Source organism: Ipomoea nil, unplaced genomic scaffold (assembly GCF_001879475.1).
Source record: "Ipomoea nil cultivar Tokyo-kokei standard unplaced genomic scaffold, Asagao_1.1 scaffold0188, whole genome shotgun sequence".
Classification (NCBI taxonomy): domain Eukaryota; kingdom Viridiplantae; phylum Streptophyta; class Magnoliopsida; order Solanales; family Convolvulaceae; genus Ipomoea; species Ipomoea nil.
The window spans coordinates 4,459,306-4,479,356 of record NW_017616616.1 but is presented as its reverse complement, the minus strand read 5'-3'; the positions used below and the strand labels follow the sequence as shown (position 1 = coordinate 4,479,356).

Below are 20,051 nucleotides of genomic sequence, written 5' to 3'. Positions count from 1 at the left end.
CTAATATCATAGTTGCCGTCTCTACATCTCTCTCGGGGGAGAAATCGCGATATATTGGGGCCAAAATGGGTATGAGGGCAGCCTGCGCCAAACTTGCGGCGAAACCAACAACTACAACATCGTAAACATCGCTTTCTTAATAACGTTTGGCCATGGCCTTGTCGGAATTGGGCGAAGGGGCGGGACAAAAAGTCTACTTGGCAGCAGCTCCTCAATGTCCATTCCAAAATAATTATTACTTTTTGCATGAAGCCATAAACACCGGCCTTTTCGACTACGTCTGGGTGCAGTTCTACAACAATCCTCCCTGTCAGTACAGCGGCGGCGCCACCAGTCATTTGAACTCTTGGAACAACGAATGGTCAAACATTCCCACCGGAAAACTATTTCTGGGATTGCCTGCAGCGCCGGAAGCAGCCCCCAGCGGTGGCTACATTGAGCCTGATAACCTTATTTCTGAAGTTCTCCCGGTGATCAAGGCTACACCCATATACGGAGGCGTAATGCTCTGGTCTAAATTCTTTGACAAAGACTACAACTACAGCTCCAAGATCAAGCCTTATGTCTCTATGATTACTCAAAACTATGACGTCATCTAGCTAAATACTAAATGTTTGAGATCAGATCGAACATAATATAATATTGTACTAGCTAGCTTCCACTTCTACTTATGAATTATATATGATGCATCCATCACATCATATAATAATAAATAAAATGCATCTATAATAAAGCTAGCTAGCTTTATTTTGTTGTTAATTAAATATATATATATATATATATATATATATATATATATATATATATCTACAAATCTACAAATCTAATAAGAGCGAATAATGTTAGGCCCTTAACTGGAACAAAAAAAATGTCGGTACTAATTGTTTCTTAAAATGAATGGTTCATATTATTTTGATTTTAGTATCTTTTAATGATTTTCCTTATTTACCCTCTATTATATTATTTTATTCCCTTAAATAACCCTAAATTCCGTTAGTTTAAACTTTAGTAACGGAATATTCCGTTAACTATTTATTATTCTTAACATACTCTTAATTTATATAAGGTCTTAGGTTCGAACCTCATCCCAAGTATAGTTGGCATAATTGTTAAACTTATATTATGCATATATTAAAATGTATTAAAATATATATAATATAAACTTTTGTCAAATAATTAGCTCGACTAAATACATAGCTTTTAAAGTCGAGCATCAAAGATTATAAATCAGGAACTACTTTAAAATCATTTGATTTTCTTGAATTTTCTATTTAAAAAAAAAAAATTTAGGTTACTTTTTAGAACAAAACTTAATATTTCAATTATGCTATTGCATTATTAGAATGATTTAGGCCATTATGGTATTAATACTTTTTGTATTTTTTTTTATAATGGTACAATTGTACATTACTTTACAAATATTATACTATTATTTTTTTATCAGACAAAATTGTTCTTACATCATTGTCAGACCTGCGCGGCCTAACTACAAAGTTGTTGATTATAAATACAATTAAACATGGACTCTAAAACGGTAGGATCATTTTCCAAATAATTGACAATGTTAACATCCTACTAGCTCCAATTGAACAAGTTTACACATCAAAATTTTATCAATGCATGAAAACTTCTAAAGAAATTTGTAAGTTAATTTTTACTATATCATTATATTAATATCTATTGTAACCATATATTTTGAATTATTTATTAACATCCTCTATTGACAGCAATTGTAACAATTGTAATGGACAAACTCTCAAAACAATTTGTCTCAACAAGAAATGGAAATTTAAAAAAAATTATTGATTTCATTATTGTTGAAGAAAAGTATGTACGACACTTTATCACTCTTATTAATTAAATAAATTAGTAGCTACAACAAAAAATAATACATATGCATTTAATTAATTTAGAATTAGATGTCTATAATGCTTTATTTAAAAAAATTATTCATTATAAAAAAACTTAAAAGAAATATAATTTCATCAGTTATATTATCTTTATTTTCTACAATTCAAAAATTCCTTACCTTCAAATTTATTAATTTATTATATTCACTACATTGTTCATTGTTTTCTTTTTTACATTATCTTGTAATTAAATATCAAAGTTATAATACAAAACATGTTATATATATATATATATATATATATATATATATATATATATATATATATATATATATATATATATATATATATATATATATATATTTATTTATTTACCAAGTATTTTATACAAATATAATAAATATTAATATTTTGTTCAATACTTTCACATGATAACCTATGACACACATCTCACAACACATGAAACATGTAGGGAAAAAACTACCACTACTAAATATCAATAGGTGTTTGTACGCTAAAGAGTTCATATTACAACTAAAATCTAAGTCATATACACAGCAAGGCAAATCTAAAACTTCATACATCATAATCTCATTGCATGATGAATCTCTCTATGCTGCTACCAGTAACCTAATTGCACATGACACAGTACCAATAATAATAAAAAAAAAGGACATGTACTGAAGATGAAAACAATAACAATGCTACCCAAAAGAGAATTAAGAAGAATTAGAGAAATTTAAACCAAAAGTAGTATTTATTTAGAGTATCGTTTTAAGACTAAGTATTTAAACTAGTGTTATTACAAAGTTGCAAACATTTATTTTAGTGACAATTATAATTAATCTCTCATATATTATTTTGCATTTATATACTTTAAATTACCGATTTAAATAAACAAATTCAACATTTATTTACCTATGCATGAACATCTCTGATATAATATTGTATTGATATACTTTGAAATACTTATTTAAAAATAATTATTGGGCATTATCCCATTCGCGCAAAGCGCGTAAAAAAACTAGTATATATATAAAAGTAAAATCCTCCTAACAAATTCCCCCCCCCCCCCCCCCCCCCCCCCAAAACTTTTGTAGTAAAACTTATTTGGTAAGTAAATGTCAAATAGAAATTAAATAAATAAATAATAATAATAATAATAATAATAATAATAATAATAATAATAATAATAATAATAATAATAATAATGGTATTACCTTAAATAAATAAATTATTATACTTTCCCTTAAATAAATAAATTATTATACTTTCCTTTTGAATTAATATTTTCTACCTATAAATACAAGAGCTTCTTCAATCAAAGAATCTCAGACTCATCTCTCTGCTTTCTTTTTGTATGAATTTTCTATATTTTTTTTAACTATATTCTCACGTACTTCAATATGTTTTGCAGTTTGGACATCATAAATAGCTTCATCAACGATATCTTCTTGAAGCTCGCCCAAGAGGTGACTCGCTTGGCCCACTACAACAAGAAGCCGATAATCACTTCCCGCGAGATCCAGACCTGCATGAGATTGGTTCTTCCCGGCGAATTGGTAAAGCAAGTTGTCTCTCTAAAAACACTAAAGCAGTCACCATATTTACAAGCTCTTAGATGAGATTATTTAAATCTATGTTTCCTTTTTATATAATCTCAATTAGGGGTTAATAGATGTAAAGTAACTTGAATTTGAGTTTAATTTCATATTATTCTTCCAAAAGGTTTAATTTCATATTATAAGTATTGTTATCTACCTTCAACTATCAGTGAATCGATTAGCATTCTAAAAAAAAAAAAAAAATTGAATGTCTATATCTACGTGCATTTAAGATGCAACATGTGTATGATTCATTAGGCTTTGAGGCAGGAGAACACATCTGGGTACATTGCATATTAGTGGATCTGTATCTCATTGCAAAAAAATATCCATACAATTAATTAATTAATATAATTACAATTATGATTATTCTAATTCAAAAAAAAAAAACTAAAGTATTAATTGTAATAATGAAATTTGTTATTAATATTCTGTTACTAATTGACACAGAAATCAGACCAAAAGAAAAATGAAATTAATATTAAAAATGGACTCGAATTAAAAAAATTTGCTTAATAAGTAAATAACTAATTTTCTAGACAGAAAATTAGGGTAAAGGAAAAAGAAAATGATTATTAAACATTGTACCAGATTGTTTTTATGATTGAAAATGAATATTACAAACGTACCAGATTGTTTTTATGACCAGAAATAAGAATGAATTTTACACATGAGAATCCATTATTAATATTATGTTATACTAATAGGCATGGGAATCATGGCAAATGAAAAAAGGATTTAATATTAAAAATTTATTGAAAATATAACACAGTTTTTCCTATGAAAAAATTAGTAACCACCAAATGAAATATTAGGAAAAAATTATGAAGAAAAAAGAAATGGAAACAAATATTAACTCTTTCTATGAATGAAAAAAGGAAATGAATATATCCATATTTCACTTAAAATATAATCAGTAATTATATTATTATAATTATATTAATTATTTATGAAGAAAAAAAAGGAAATGAATATGAAAGGAAAAAAATAAAATTTAGACACGAAAATCTATTATTAATATTCTGTTACTAATAGACACGGGAATTAGGCCAAATGAAAAAAAAAGATTTAATATTAAAAATTTATTGAAAATATAACACCGCTTTCCCTACGAAAAAATTAGTAACCATCACATGAAATATTAGAAAAAATTATGAGGGAAAAAGAAATGGAAATGAATATTAACTCTTTCTATGAGTGAAAAAGGAAATGAATATATTCATATTTCACTTAAAATATAATCAGTAATTATATGATTATAATTATTATAATTATATTAATTATTTATGAAGGAAAAATGAAATGAATATATTAATAGTTTCCTGAAAATATAATCAGTAATTATATTTTTATAATTATGTGGAAATGAATATTAATTCTTTTTATGAACGAGGGGAAATGAATATTTTACAAAGAAATCTGTTATTAATATCATGTTACTAATCGACATGGAAATCAGGCCAATTAATCGACAATTATTAGGAAAAATGAATAAAAATCAATATTAATTCTTTTTATAAAGGAAAAAAAAGAAATAAATATATTCAAAAGGAAATGAAATATGAAGAAAAACGAATGAATATGTTTATATTTCACTGAAAATATAACACAGCTTTTGGCACAAAACTCAGATCAAAAGAAAAAGGAAATTAATATTTAAAATGGACTCGAATTATAAAAAAAATGTGCTTAATAAGTAAATAACTAATTTGCTACACAGAAAATTAGGGTAAAGGAAAAAGGAAATGATTATTAAACACGTACCAAATTGTTTTTGTGATTGAAAATGAATATTACAAACGTACCAGATTGTTTTTATGACCAGAAATAGGAATGAATTTTACACACGAAAATATATTATTAATATTATGTTACTAATAGGCATGGGAATCATTCCAAATGAAACAAGGATTTAATATTAAAAATTTATTGAAAATATAACACAATTTTCCCTACGAAAAAATTAGTAACCACCAAATGAAATATTAGGAAAAAATTATGAAGGAAAAAGAAATGAAAACAAATATTAACTCTTTCTATGAATGAAAAAGAGAAATGAATATATCCATATTTCACTTAAAATATAATCAGTAATTATATTATTATAATTATATTAATTATTTATGAAGGAAAAAGAAAATGAATATGAACAGAAAAAAATGAATTTTACACACGAGAATCTATTATTAATATTTTGTTACTAATAGACACAGGAATAAGGCCAAATGAAAAAAAGATTTAATATTAAAAATTTATTGAAAATATAACACCGATTTCCCTACGGAAAAATTAGTAACCACCACATGAAATATTAGGAAAAAATTATGAAGGAAAAAGAAATTGAAATGAATATTAACTCTTTCTATGAGTGAAAAAGGAAATGAATATACTCATATTTCACTTAAAATATAATCAGTAATTATATGATTATAATTATTATACTTATATTAATTATTTATGAAGGAAAAATGAAATGAATATATTAATATTTTATTAGAAATATAATCAGTAATTATATTTTTATTATATTATTTTTTAATCAGAAAGGAAATGAATATTTCACACAGAAATCCGTTATTAATATCCTAAGCGACATGGAAATCAGGCCAATTAATCGACAATTATTAGGAAAAATGAATAGAAATCAATATTAATTCTTTTTATAAAGGAAAAAAAAAAGAAATGAATATATTCAAAAGGAAATGAAATATTAAGAAAAACGAATGAATATGTTTATATTTTACTGAAAATATAACACAGCTTTTTAAATTTTTAAATATAAATCTATTAATACAAATTATAATGAATGAAATTATATTATAGAATTTTTATATATACATATTAATAAATATTATGTGTATATACAATGTATTATTCAATCATATAAGGATATGCGTCCGATTAGAGTTTATATTTATTCATACAAAATTTAGAATTTACATTTTTATGGATTTCTAAGTACAATTTTCTTAGTTATTATTATTCATATTTTTGAAATTATAATATATATGAAATACAATTTGGAATAAATCAATTTAATTTTATAAATTTTTTCTATAAACTTATCTAAATATATATATGATTAGAGATTATACTAACCATACAATATTTTAATTTTAATTTTGTATGTTATGAAAATAGATACTTGACCAAATATATAAAAGTCCAACTATATTATTATATTGTACATTTTAATATCTTTTTATTTTTCTAATTTAATTTTAAATTCATAATAACCAAAAAAAAATCTCGAGTAAAACACTATATTTTAAAAAATACAATTTGATAAATATCATAAATTAATTAATACAATATCATTTTTGTTTATAATAATTAAAGAAAAAAATAAATAATTCAAATATGTGAACCAATAATTTCAAAATGAAATTAATATATAGTTACAAATAAATATAGCATGATTACATTTACTTTAATTAGTTTTAATTCCCTTAATGATATGACTTTTCTTTATCAGTTGTTTATGGGAGGCTAAGGGAGTGTTTGAGTTGGTGGAATTTTTATTTTTTTTAAATACTTACTAATAAAAAATAATTTTAAAATATTTTTTAACCCCTCATACCATTTGTAAATCTTATATTTTTTAAACAATACAATTTGATAAATATTATAAATTAATTAGTACAATATCATTTCGGTTTATAAATTATAATAATTAAAAACAAATTCAAATATGTGAACCAATGATTTCAAAATGAAATTAATATACAGTTACAAATAAATATAGCATGATTAGGTTTACTTTAATTAGTTTTAATTTCCTTAATGAAATGACTTTTCTTTGTCAGTTTTTTTTTTATGGGAGGCTAAGGGAGTGTTTGGATTGTTGAAAAATATTTTAAAATAAAAATACATACAAATAAAAAATAATTTAAAATATTTTTAACCCCTCATAACATGTGTAATGTTAAAATACAATTTGGTAAATATCAAATTTTTGTTTATAATAGTTAAAGAAAAAAATAAATAATTCAAAAATGTGAACCAATGATTTCAAAATGAAATTAATATACAATTGCAAATAAATATAGCATGATTAGATTTACTTTAATTAGTTTTAATTTCTTTAATGAAATGACTTTTCTTTATCAGTTTTTTTTTATGGGAGCCTAAGGGAGTGTTTGGATTGCTGGAAAATATTTTAAAATAAAAATACATACTAATAAAAAATAATTTAAAATATTTTTTAACCCCTCATAACATGTGTAAATGTTATATATACATACATACATATATATATATATATATATATATATATATGTATGTATATGTGTGTATATATATATATATATATATATATATATATATATATATATATATATATATATATATATATATATTTTAAATACAATTTGATAAATATCATAATATTTGTTTATAATAGTTAAAGAAAAAAGTAAATAATTCAAAGATGTGAACCAATGATTTCAAAATGAAATTAATATACAGTTACAAATAAATATAGCATGATTAGATTTACTTTAATTAGTTTTAATTTTCTTAATGAAATAACTTTTATTTTTCAGTTTTTTGTTAGAGACTAATGGAGTGTTTGGGTTGTTGGAAAATATTTTAGAACTAAAAATACTTACTAATAAAAAATAATTTTAAAATATTTTTAATCCCTAAACATGAAAAAATTTTACATTAAAAAAAAATACAATTTGATAAATATTATAAATTAATTATTGCAATATCATTTATGTTTACAACGAGAATAATTAAAGAAAAAATAAATAAATCAAATATGTGAAACAATGATTTCAAAATGAAATTAATATAACATGATTAGATAAAGTGACTAATGACCCTCTTTTGGGTGAAAGGGCTGGCTTTGAGATTTAAAGTTGCTCCATTCCCAACGGCAATGATCAAATCCTTGCCTTTGGTTAATAAGGATGAACGCGTTCCTTCCACTCAACCACACCCTCCAAGTTCTTAGTGAAATGACTTTAATAAAAGTAAAATCCTCCTTTACAACAACCCAACCCAAATTAATATGAATATTAATTAATTAATAAAAAATAATAAAGCTTAATTGGTAACAAAATTTTATATGAAAATTAACTAATATCTAATGAATTGTTACCACAGATTAAAGTCAATATGTATATAAAAATGAAAAATGGTTACCAAATTATGAGAATAATTAAATTATTATAATTATAAAAATAATGGATACAAATTCTGCGTAACAAATGAGAAAATTTGTTTGAAATTTTGCGTAATTTTATAAACAAATAATAATTTATTAATTATTATTTACACCAATTTATACTATTAATAAAAGTAAAATTCTCATCTTCAACATTCCCGCCCAAATGAATATGAATATTAATTAATTGGTAAAAAAATTTAATAAAGCTTAATTGGTAACAAAATTTTATATGAAAATTAACTAATATCTAATGAATTTTTATCACACATTGAAGTCAATGTGTACTTAAAAATGGATGATGGTTATCAAATGCTGAGAATAATTAAACCATAATAATTGTGAGAATAATGGAAACAAATTCTGCGTAATAAATGAGAAAATCCATTTGAAATTCTATGTAATTTTATAAGGAAATAATAATTTATTAATTATTATTTACACCAATCTATATTTATACTATTAATAAAAGTAAAATCTTCAATTAAAATGTCTTTCGCCCTTCTGATACGAGATTGTCATTCAAGTTCTAATGAAAATAATTCACGTTGATGCTCGCATATGCCATGACTATCAACAAAAGTCATGGTCAAACACTAACTCACGTTGAGTTATTACTAAAAAAACCCGTCTTTAATCACGGTTAATTGTATGTGAATTTTTCCCGAGTCATCCATCCTGATGGTCTGATGGTTTTAACTCTAGATGAGGATGGATAAAATTCCGTTACTACTACCAATGTTGTCTACAAAGAGATTTTCGATAATGTATAATTCAAGTTATTGATATTATGGTTTTTTATATACAAAAATGACAAAATTGCTATATGTCTACATAGAAAATATATCTTCCTTATAAATAATTTCTATAACTGAGTTGCTAGACAACGAGCTAATTAGTCCAATTAGTACAAATTCTAAACACTGATATATAAAATCTCTAAAGTTGCAGCACCGAATGCGTATATGTACACGTTAACTATTAATTGGGCAATTATTTACTCGAATTCAAGTATTGATAACATCAGAAAACATAATCGGTGCAACTCAATTTTTCAATTATATTATATAATATTCGATGTTATAATTTATATAATTGTATATCGATCTAAATATTTTTAAAATATTATAACAAATTCATTCCGTGCAACGCACGGGCGCAAATACTATTATATTTGGAATGTCCCACCATTTTATTACTGCCGCGTACCAAACTAAGCAGCATGCATATATGGTAAGACTTAGCAATTGAAGCACACAACTGCAGAACTCATCCACAACTTAAACTGATGATGAATGCATCATATCATAATTCACAATTAATCATTTTAATTAACACTCAAAAAGTAATATTAAAATGTCCATAAAAATATCTAAACTTTAATTTTGTCACACTTTTTCATTTGTCGGATGACCATAACGGCAACAAGCTAACTAAGTTAACGATCTATATAACCGCAACTGCAGAACAACTTTAACATACACTAGCTTGTTTTTTTGAAAGCAATTTAACACTAGCTTGATTTGGGGATTGTTACCCGTAGACGACGAATTATTTTGTGGACTGAGTCCACCTTTCAAGGTGGACACGAGTTTAAAATTCACAATTTACATATTGAATGTTCACAATTTACATGCTGAATGTTCACAATTTTAAATATGGAATAAAGGTCAAATAGGCCATTGAACTACACACTAAAATACAATTAGGCCATCCAACTCAAAAAAGTAACAATTAGGTCCCTGAACATGATAAATTAAAGCAATTGAACCCAAAGTGACTTGTTGACCAGGTAATTAGATGACATGGCGGTTACCAAATTTTATTTTTAAAAAAAATATTTTAATAATTTTTAAATAAAAAACTTCAAAAAATATATATATATATATATATAGCTTGCTCGAGTCAACGGTAGAAATTTTCGTCGATGATGGTTTTCTCCTTAATCTCCGGCGAAGAAGTGGAATCGAGTAGGATGACGAGCAGCGGAACGACTCCTTTCGACACAGCGATCAACACGCTCTTATCGTCTTCCTTCAAGAGTCCGAGGAGTGAGTCGAGCACCGTGTTCTTCGACTCAGTGGTCCCGATCTGGAGCCGAGTGATCAGAATCGTCGTCTCCGCCCTAATCGTCTCCCTCTTTGAATAACTACTCGACAAAACGACGCCGTTTTCGCAGAGAACACCGCTCTTGATAAGAACCTCGAGGTCCCTGTTAAGGCTATCAATTTTTGCAGGCAAGGAGTCGATCTCGTTCTGCGTCTTGAGCTTCCCGTCGGGAGGGTTGGGGTTGTGGCAGCGAACTGAAGAGACATCCCGTCGGAAATGGCGGCGGAGAGTGACCGGAGAAAGTCCGCCGAGAGAGGGTTGTCATTCGCGGCGGACAGAGAGGTGAGTCTGAAGAGCTGAGAGCTTTGTTCTGATCAAAGACCATTTTCCCATCAAGCTTTGGGTTTGAGTAATGGAATCAAGGAGGGACAGTAGTCACAGTACTACTTTAGTGCTTGAAAGAATTCTAAATGGTCTTCGTGACTCTTCGGAGACGAAAACAGGTCCACGAAGGAGGGGAAGGGGTGGCCAGAGATTTTTTCTTTCTTTCTTTAAATTTAAAATAATTAAAATATCTTTTTCAAAAAATTAACTTGTTTACCGCCATGTCATCTAATTATCAGGTCAACAGGTCACTTTGGGTTCAATTGTTTTAATTTGCCCTGTTCAAGGACCTAATTGTAGCTTTTTTGAGTTGGATGGCCTAATTGTATTTTAGTGTGTAGTTCAATGGCCTGTTTGACCCTTATTCCTTTAAATATTAAATGTTCACAATTTATATGCTGAATGTTCACAATTTACATATTGAATGTTCACGATTTTATATACTAAATATTCACAATTTACATATTAAATGTTCATGATGTTATATATTAAATATTCACAATTTGATCCTAACAAGTGACATCATAATTCAAATATCATCGACAAGGAATAACCATAATGTTACAAGTTCGATTGATCCTTTGCCAACGACTAGTATCATAAGTGCGCTTAAAGACAAAAAAAAAAAAAACTAATGACAACAAATAAATAAAACCGTTATCTTTTTTTTTTTTAAATCACAAATAGACCGATTTTACAAAATCGTTATCTTTGAAGTATTGTGTATTCAAAGTGCTCTTAAAGACAATACACCAGCGACAACGGATAAATAAAACCGTTGTCTTTAGAAAAAAAAAAAGGGGGGGGGGGGGGGGGGGGGGGGGGGGGCTCAAAGACTTTGAACGATTGTGTATTCAACGTGTGCTTAAAGACAACGGATAAATAAAGTTGTTGTCTTTGATTCAATACTTTTGTTAAAGTAGACAACTGTTTTTACCAAATCGTTGTTTGTTTATTTATTTATTTATTTATTTTACAAAATAGTCATAGACAACACACTAAAGAAACCAATTTGGTAAAAACCGTTGTCTAATTTAACAAAAGTGTTGAATCGAAGACAACAGTTTTGAATAAAATTGTTGTCTTTTCCATAAAAGACAACATTTTTATCAAAAATCGTTGTCTTTGTACATTTTTCCTGTAACCTTAAATAGTTGCAGACCATTAATACAAGGGTTCCTATTATTTTACTATTTGCATCAATATAATAGGTTTTATCTTCCCATGAAAGGGACAATATTTGAAATTGTTAATGTTAAACACCTTTTTATTATTTCTCATGTGTTTGTAATGATTAGACTAAGTATCTTTTATTAGTTCTCTATGTTTGGAATGGCTAGGCTAAGCATCTCTTGTTTTTTTTTTTTTTTTTTTTTTAGAGAGGCTAAGCATATCTTTTTTTTTTTGAAGAGAGGCTAAGCATCTTTAATTTAATTATTTCTCAATGTTTGGAATTGCTAGGCTAAGCACATTTCTTTATTTGATTGGGTTAATTAATTAGATGAAACCTTTAATTTCATATGTATCTTATAAAACACGAGCAATAATAATACAATTTGATAGTGAAGCCTGCATGCCCCAAATAAGGAGCTGCCACGATACAGCCCTGCTGTTTGTTTTTCCTAGATAAGAGCTAATAAATAGCCTCTGCTTCCTTGCATTTTCCAAGCCACAAACAATCCAAACCTAGCTCGATCAAATTACACAAAATATTATAAGCATGAAGATCATAGTTGCCGTCTCTCTTTTAGTCCTTTCCTGGCTTAACATCTCTCTCGGGGGAGAAATCGCGATATATTGGGGCCAACATACGGATGAGGGCAGCCTGTTCCAAACTTGCGCCGAAACCAACAACTACAACATCGTAAACATTGCTTTCTTAGCAATGTTTGGCCATGGCACAACTCCAGTTCTCAACCTAGCTGGCCACTGTGGTCCTCCTAATAATCCGTGTAAATTGTTGAGCGACGAGATCAGATACTGTAAGAGCAAGGACATCAAAGTATTGCTTTCCCTTTATGGTGGTGGTGGATACCTTTCCTCTGATGATGATGCTAAGTAATCCACATCCTCTCTTATCTTCAGCATATAACATAATATAATATAATATAATTAATATAATATAATATACAGGTCAGGCCAATTACTATATAGAGTATGATGACACATTTGTTACAATTCTAAATGGTGATCACATCATTGAACTCTTATGGTAACAAGGGCATTGAGATTGAACAAGATTAAAAAAATATAAACATAGATTTAATTGATTTAAAATTTTTACTAAAAACTGATTGAAAATTTTAGTTAATTACTAAAAATCAGATGTTACCTAAAGTTCTAAACTAATTAAACAGGTTGAAGCCAGAAAATAATAGTCTGAGAATGTTAAATGACAAAAAGAATAGTTTGAGACTAAATTTGACAAGAGAGCTATGGTGGAATTAAGGAAAGAAAAAAAATACAGGATGGAATCTATCTTATATATAGTCTCGCTAGCTGCTTCGATCAACATGCATATATACATTATTTTGTGTATGCCCGCAGGAACTTGGCACAGCATCTATGGGACAACTTTCTTGGAGGACAATCAGCGTCAAGGCCACTAGGGGATGAAAGCCTGGACGGAATCGACTTTTATATAGAGGCAGGCTCCAACCAATACTACGACGTACTGGCCAAGGCCTTGTCGGAATTGGGTGAAGCGGGGGGACAAAAAGTGTACTTGGCAGCAGCTCCTCAATGTATATTCCCTGATTATCACTTGCAGGAAGCCATAAACACACGCCTTTTCGACTACGTCTGGGTGTTGTTCTACGACAATTCTCCCTGTCAGTACAACGCCACCGCCGGCGACGCCACCAATCTTTTGAACTCTTGGAACAATGAATGGTCAACCATTCCCACCGGAAAACTATTTTTAGGATTGCCTGCAGCGCCGGATGCAGCCCCCGGCGGTGGCTACATTGAACCTGATAACCTTATTTCTGAGGTTCTCCCGGTGATCCAGGCTACACCCTTATACGGAGGCGTAATGCTCTGGGATAGATTCTATGACAGAGACTACAACTACAGCTCCAAGATCAGGCCTTATGTCTCTATGGTTACTCAAAACTATGACGTCATCTAAATACTAAATGTTCGAGATCAGATCGAACATAATATAATATTGTACTAGCTACTAGCTAGCTTCCACCACTTCTACCTATGAATTATATATGATGCATTATCATATAATAATAAATAAAATGCATCATAATAAAGCTAGCTAGCTTTATTTTGTTGTTAAATATAATGGAATGTCCCACTATTTACCAAGGTCCGATTTTTAGATTTTTGTGCCTCTGTTTTTATAAATAAATGAGGTTGTACCAAAAGTATAAATGTCATCTTTAAAACTAATACTGTAAAATATATGACCCTTTTCAGTTACAAAATAATTTTGTCATGCTCAATTAATTAGGTCCTAATTATTAAGAGGGAGAAGTGTTTTGAGAAAAAATTGATGACTTTTAAGATTAATTATAGATTTTTTTTTTACTGTAGCTAGATCAAAAATAAATATTAAACCCTTCAAAAATTGAAGCTCATTTTGCACGCCTCAAATTCCCGCCATAACCGCAACAAGCTTACGAAGTTAACAATCTATATATACTGCAATTTTTAAGGTGGGAACGACAGAAACAACCAATCAACGAGCTTAGCAAAGCTAATAAGCCTCGGGAAGCATGGGTGTATGCAACAATTTACAAGCTTCCACAAAAGAATTTGCGGCTGTTTGGTACTCAGTTAATCTCTCTATTGTGTATTACCAAATATTCTACTTAGTGAGACAATTCTTTCAAGGCAACATATAACTTATTTTAAGTTACCAATAAAATATAATATGATTTAAAAGGTAAGAATGTAATAAAAGTATTATACTTTTAAGATAGTGTTTCTTTAACACGACATGTACATGATCTTTTCTCTTTCACCATTTCGAATTCTTCTTCGATCACTTGCAACACGACGTCTTCAACATTGAAGTGTGTGGCAATATCTTCAACATAGAGGTGGCGGTACGTACTTCATCAACAGCTGTCTTCCACATTCACGTGGCTGCTTTTGCATGCATGCACAACCGCCACGACACAGCCGTGCTGTTCGTTTGTTTTTGCTGGATCGCCAGGATGAGAGCTTATAATAAATAGCCTCTGCTTCAATTCCATGCATTTCCCAGGCTACAAACGATCCAAACCTAATTACACAAAATATTATATGCATGGCATATAATAATAAGATCATAGTTTCCGTCTCTCTTTTGCTCCTTTCCTGGCTTAACATCTCTCTCGGGGTAGATATCGCGATATATTGGGGCCAAAATGGGTATGAGGGCAGCCTACAACAAACCTGCGACACCAACTACTACGAGATCGTAAACATGCTTTCTTAACAACGTTTGGCCATGGCACCACTCCGGTTCTCAACCTAGCTGGCCACTGTGATCCTGCTAGTAATCAGTGTAAATTCCTGAGCGACGAGATCAGATACTGTAAGAGCAAGGGCATCAAAGTATTGCTTTCCCTTGGTGGTGGTGTCGGAGACTATTACCTTTCCTTCCGTGATGATGCCAGGTAATTCCCATTCTCTCTCATTTTCACCATATAATATAATATAGTATACATCTGTTACCAGGAACGGAGCCAGAAATTCAGTTGAGGGGCAAAAAATTTTGGCAAAACATTAAAACAAAAGAGATAATTTAAAAAATAAAAAATAACCACATCTCATTATTAATATAAAAGAATGTTATAGATGTGTATTAAATGGTAAAAAGCTGTTGAAGCCATAGGGAATGAGACATCTCATTATTAATATAAAAGAATGTTATATATGTGTGTATTAAATATTAAAAAGTTGTTGAAGCCATAGGGAAGGATTGGAGTAAAAAAAAAAAAAAAAATTGTGCCAAAATTCAAACCCTATCCTTTATTGTAACTCAAGATGTGCTCAACCAACTCATCTAAATTAACTCTTGTTGACATTCAATAGTTTTATTTTACTAATACTAACACATGTACTATATATATACGTATATACATACAAAAAATTGGGTAGGGGTGGGGTGAGGGGGGCAGCCGCCCCTGCCCCTTTGGCTCCGTCCCTATCTGTTACGATTCTATATGGATAATCACGTCATTCATTTTGTGTATGCCCCCAGGAACGTGGCACAGTATTTATGGGACAATTTTCTTGGAGGACAGTCAGCGTCAAGGCCACTAGGGGACGAAAGCCTAGACGGAATCGACTTTGATATAGAGGGAGGCACCAACCAATACTACGACGAACTGGCCAAGGCCTTGTCGGAATTGGGTCAAAGGGCGGGACAAAAAGTGTACTTGGCAGCAGCTCCTCAATGTCCATTCCCTGATTATTACATGCAGGAAGCCATAAACACCGGCCTTTTCGACTATGTCTGGGTGCAGTTCTACAACAATCCTCCCTGTCAGTACAACGGCGACGCCACCAATCTTTTGTACTATTGGAACCATTACTGGTCAACCATACCCACCGGAAAACTATTTTTGGGATTGCCTGCATCGCCGGAAGTGGTTTCATTCCGGCAGAAGTGCTAAGATCTGATATTCTCCCGGCAATCGAGGCCACACCCAAATACGGTGGCGTAATGCTCTGGTCTAAATACTATGACAATGGATACAGCCCCGAGATCAAGCCGGCCAATCATTATGTCTCTATGGTTACTCAAATACAAAATGTTTGAGAACATAATATAATACGTACTGTACTAGCTAGCTTCTACTTATGAATTGTATGATGCATTCATCACATCATATAATAAATAAATAAATAAAATGCATCTATAATAAAGCTAGCTAGCTTTATTAATTTTGTTGTTAAATATAATGGAATTGAATGTCATTGGAGTGAAGTTTGTGAAGAAGAATAAAGGTATCTAGCAGCTTTAATTTGTTGTTAAATGGAATGTCCCATCATTTACTCGACCAAACTAATCAGCACGGTATAGGATATATAAAATCCCTCTCTTATTACTTGGCAAAAATAAGACTCTTCATATACTTTTTCGGGGAAAAATTTTTTTTTGAAAGTTACTGGCTCTATTACATGGTAGTATCTGTTCATATACTTTCTCAATCTACTGAAACACAAAGAACCAATAATACCTCTGAGACTTGAACTCATAATCTTCCAAATGAAAGTCCAACCCAAGTACCATTAGACCACATAGTCCTGGTGAGTTTATTTTAAGTTAATTACCAACAAACTTAAAGAAATTCTGTATCTATTTTGAAACATTACTCTCTCAGTGTTTTAATTTAAAATAAGTCCTTTTAACTTTTATTAATTATTAGTTATAAATGTTTTATCTTAACAAAGTCAATAACTTTTGATCTAGTTATAAATGTTTTATCTTAACAAATGGTCTCAGAACTCAAATTTCATTGGTAAGGAATAACCACAATGTTACAAATTGGACTCCTCCTTTACCGACGACTAGGATGAAGGCAGATAGAGAGCATTTTCATTTGGTACATATTTACGTTGCGGGCCTTGAATTGGTTCCAGGCTGGCGGGTTGGGAAGTTGGGCGTCCATGATGGAGACACTGTAGTTCAAGGAATATTATGTATATATCTTTCTTGTGTACACACTGCTCTTGGACTCTTTCTAAGTCCACGACTCCATGGAAGTCAAGCCATCCAAACACGGCCAAATAAGAAGCTGCCACGATACAAACTTGCTGTTTGTTTTTCCAGAATGAGAGCTTATAAATACCCTTTACTCCCCTGCATCCATCTCCCACATCCAAGCTTCAAACTACACAAAATATGGCGTTTAAGATCATATTTGCCTTCTCTCTTTTGCTCCTTTCCTTGGCTAATGGGGCAGACATCGCGATATATTGGGGACAAAATGGGAACGAGGGCACCCTGCGCGACACCTGCGCCTCCAACAACTACAACATCGTAAACATAGCTTTCTTAACAACGTTTGGCAATGGCCGGACTCCGGTCCTCAACCTTGCCGGTCATTGCAATCCCGCTGCTAATACGTGTACTGGCCTGAGCGACGAGATCAAAGCCTGTAAGAGCCAAGGCATCAAAGTCTTGCTTTCCCTTGGTGGTGGCGCCGGAAGCTACTCCCTTTCCTCCGCAGATGATGCCAAGTAAGCATATATATAATCTTGTAGTTACCAATCTAACAGTCCTGGTTCAAAATTAGACAAAATTATTCAATGATCGACCATTATATTATATTTTTGTGTGCAGAAATGTGGCACAGTATCTGTGGGACAATTATCTTGGAGGGCAGTCAGGGTCAAGGCCACTAGGGGATGCGGTCCTTGACGGAATCGACTTTGATATAGAGTCCGGCGGCGGCCAATTCTACGACGAATTGGCCAAGGCATTAAAAGCTTTTGGAACAAACGTTTTATTGACAGCAGCGCCGCAATGTCCATTCCCCGACCAAAGTCTGCAAACCGCTATAAACACGGGGCTTTTCGACTACGTGTGGGTGCAGTTCTACAACAACCCCAGCGCCGCCTGTCAATATTCTGCCGGGGACACCACCGATATTCTCAACTCTTGGAACAATAACTGGTCAAAAATTCCGGCACAGAAAGTATTAATGGGATTGCCTGCTTCTCAGAATGCAGCCAACAACGGTTTCATTCCTGCCGATGTTCTTACTTCTCAGATTCTCCCGGCGATCAAGGGTTCACCCAAATACGGAGGCGTAATGCTCTGGTCTAAATTCTTTGACAATGGCTACAGCTCAAGTATTAAGTCTGCGGTTTGATCAAACCTATCCGATCCGGCCTACTTCATACATCATAATAAACGTTTGTTTCTCCTTTTGATGGAATTGGGAGATCGAACATAATATTGTACTAGCTTTAATTTTCTTGTGCCTATTTATGATGCATTCATCATATCAAATAAATGTTAGTTTCTCCGATCCCGAGACCATTTCCAACTTTAATTTTTGTAAAAGAGTTGAAAATTAAAAAACATAACCTTCTCAATATTTCTTGCCTTAGAAGTTAATTAGAACATGTCAAGATTGTATCACCTTGATTCTTGCTCCAAATCAATCTTTCAGATATATTTTTTTAAAGTCAAATAAGATAATGAAATTATAAACTTTGTATTTGGTACGGTATGCATTGAGGCATAGTAGAAAAGTTTAAGGTATCCTACATCACCTCAATGGAATCACTATAGATTAAATTTAAAGTTATGCCAAATGTATTAAGTTTATAAGTTTTGTTTTCCTAACAGTCACAAATTCTATTAAGGATCAAAAAAGAATTGATATAGATTTGGCATTTTGTAAGCACTTTGGCTGTTTAGTTTGGCAGTTTGGCGCTTGTGGACCACTTGATGCTATTTACCTTCCCAAATTTATAATCAAAAGTGTAGAAACAAATATATTGATTGATTTTTTTCTTCTCTTCGTGAAAGATCACAATAAATAAGGAATCTTCAATCTACTTCACTAATATAATATAATAAATAGAAAAACCCCATGATCTTTCCATGACCATGGAACCTTTATAACTTAATAATTTTTAAACCTTTCAGGATTAAAAAATTATCATAATATATACAAAGTACATGACAAAATCTTTCATAATCTAATTTAGTTTTTCATCTTCTTCAATTGTAATATATAATGTATAGACATATATATTGGAGGACTATATAAGTTATTTCTTAAAATATAAATATCAAATTTATAGAAACGATTTACATTATTATTATTATTATTATTATTATATCTAAAATCTAAAATTTAATATAGAGTACAAAAGTTGGACATTGATTATCGCACATAAAGAATATAATTCTAGTTATTCATACATTATACATTAAAAATGGTCATGAAACTAAAACGGAGGTGCTATAATGGGGAATGCCCCACCATTTAATTTGCACAAGCAAACTAAGTTGACTTGAGGTCAACC

General features: G+C 30.3%; 3 protein-coding genes and 1 pseudogene across 3 annotated transcripts; all 4 read left to right on the top strand.

Moving 5' to 3' along the window:
• The first annotated feature begins 152 nt into the window (after window positions 1-152).
• On the top strand, window positions 153-759 carry LOC109186795 (hevamine-A-like). The gene has a single exon (XM_019336943.1). It carries the CDS (start codon window positions 153-155, stop codon window positions 597-599), a length of 447 nt encoding a protein of 148 aa, XP_019192488.1. The 3' UTR covers window positions 600-759.
• On the top strand, window positions 731-16,992 carry LOC109185278 (annotated as a pseudogene).
• LOC109185267 (acidic endochitinase-like) lies at window positions 12,747-14,361 on the top strand. The gene is made up of 2 exons (XM_019335247.1): window positions 12,747-13,118; window positions 13,608-14,361. The coding sequence occupies exons 1-2, from the start codon at window positions 12,781-12,783 to the stop codon at window positions 14,188-14,190; spliced, it is 921 nt and encodes a 306-aa protein (XP_019190792.1). The 5' UTR covers window positions 12,747-12,780; the 3' UTR covers window positions 14,191-14,361.
• An 857-nt stretch (window positions 16,993-17,849) lies between the features above and the next one.
• Window positions 17,850-19,037, top strand: LOC109185299 (acidic endochitinase-like). The gene is made up of 2 exons (XM_019335279.1): window positions 17,850-18,248; window positions 18,352-19,037. Exons 1-2 carry the CDS (start codon window positions 17,911-17,913, stop codon window positions 18,881-18,883), a joined length of 870 nt encoding a protein of 289 aa, XP_019190824.1. The 5' UTR covers window positions 17,850-17,910; the 3' UTR covers window positions 18,884-19,037.
• The last annotated feature ends 1,014 nt before the right edge of the window (window positions 19,038-20,051 follow it).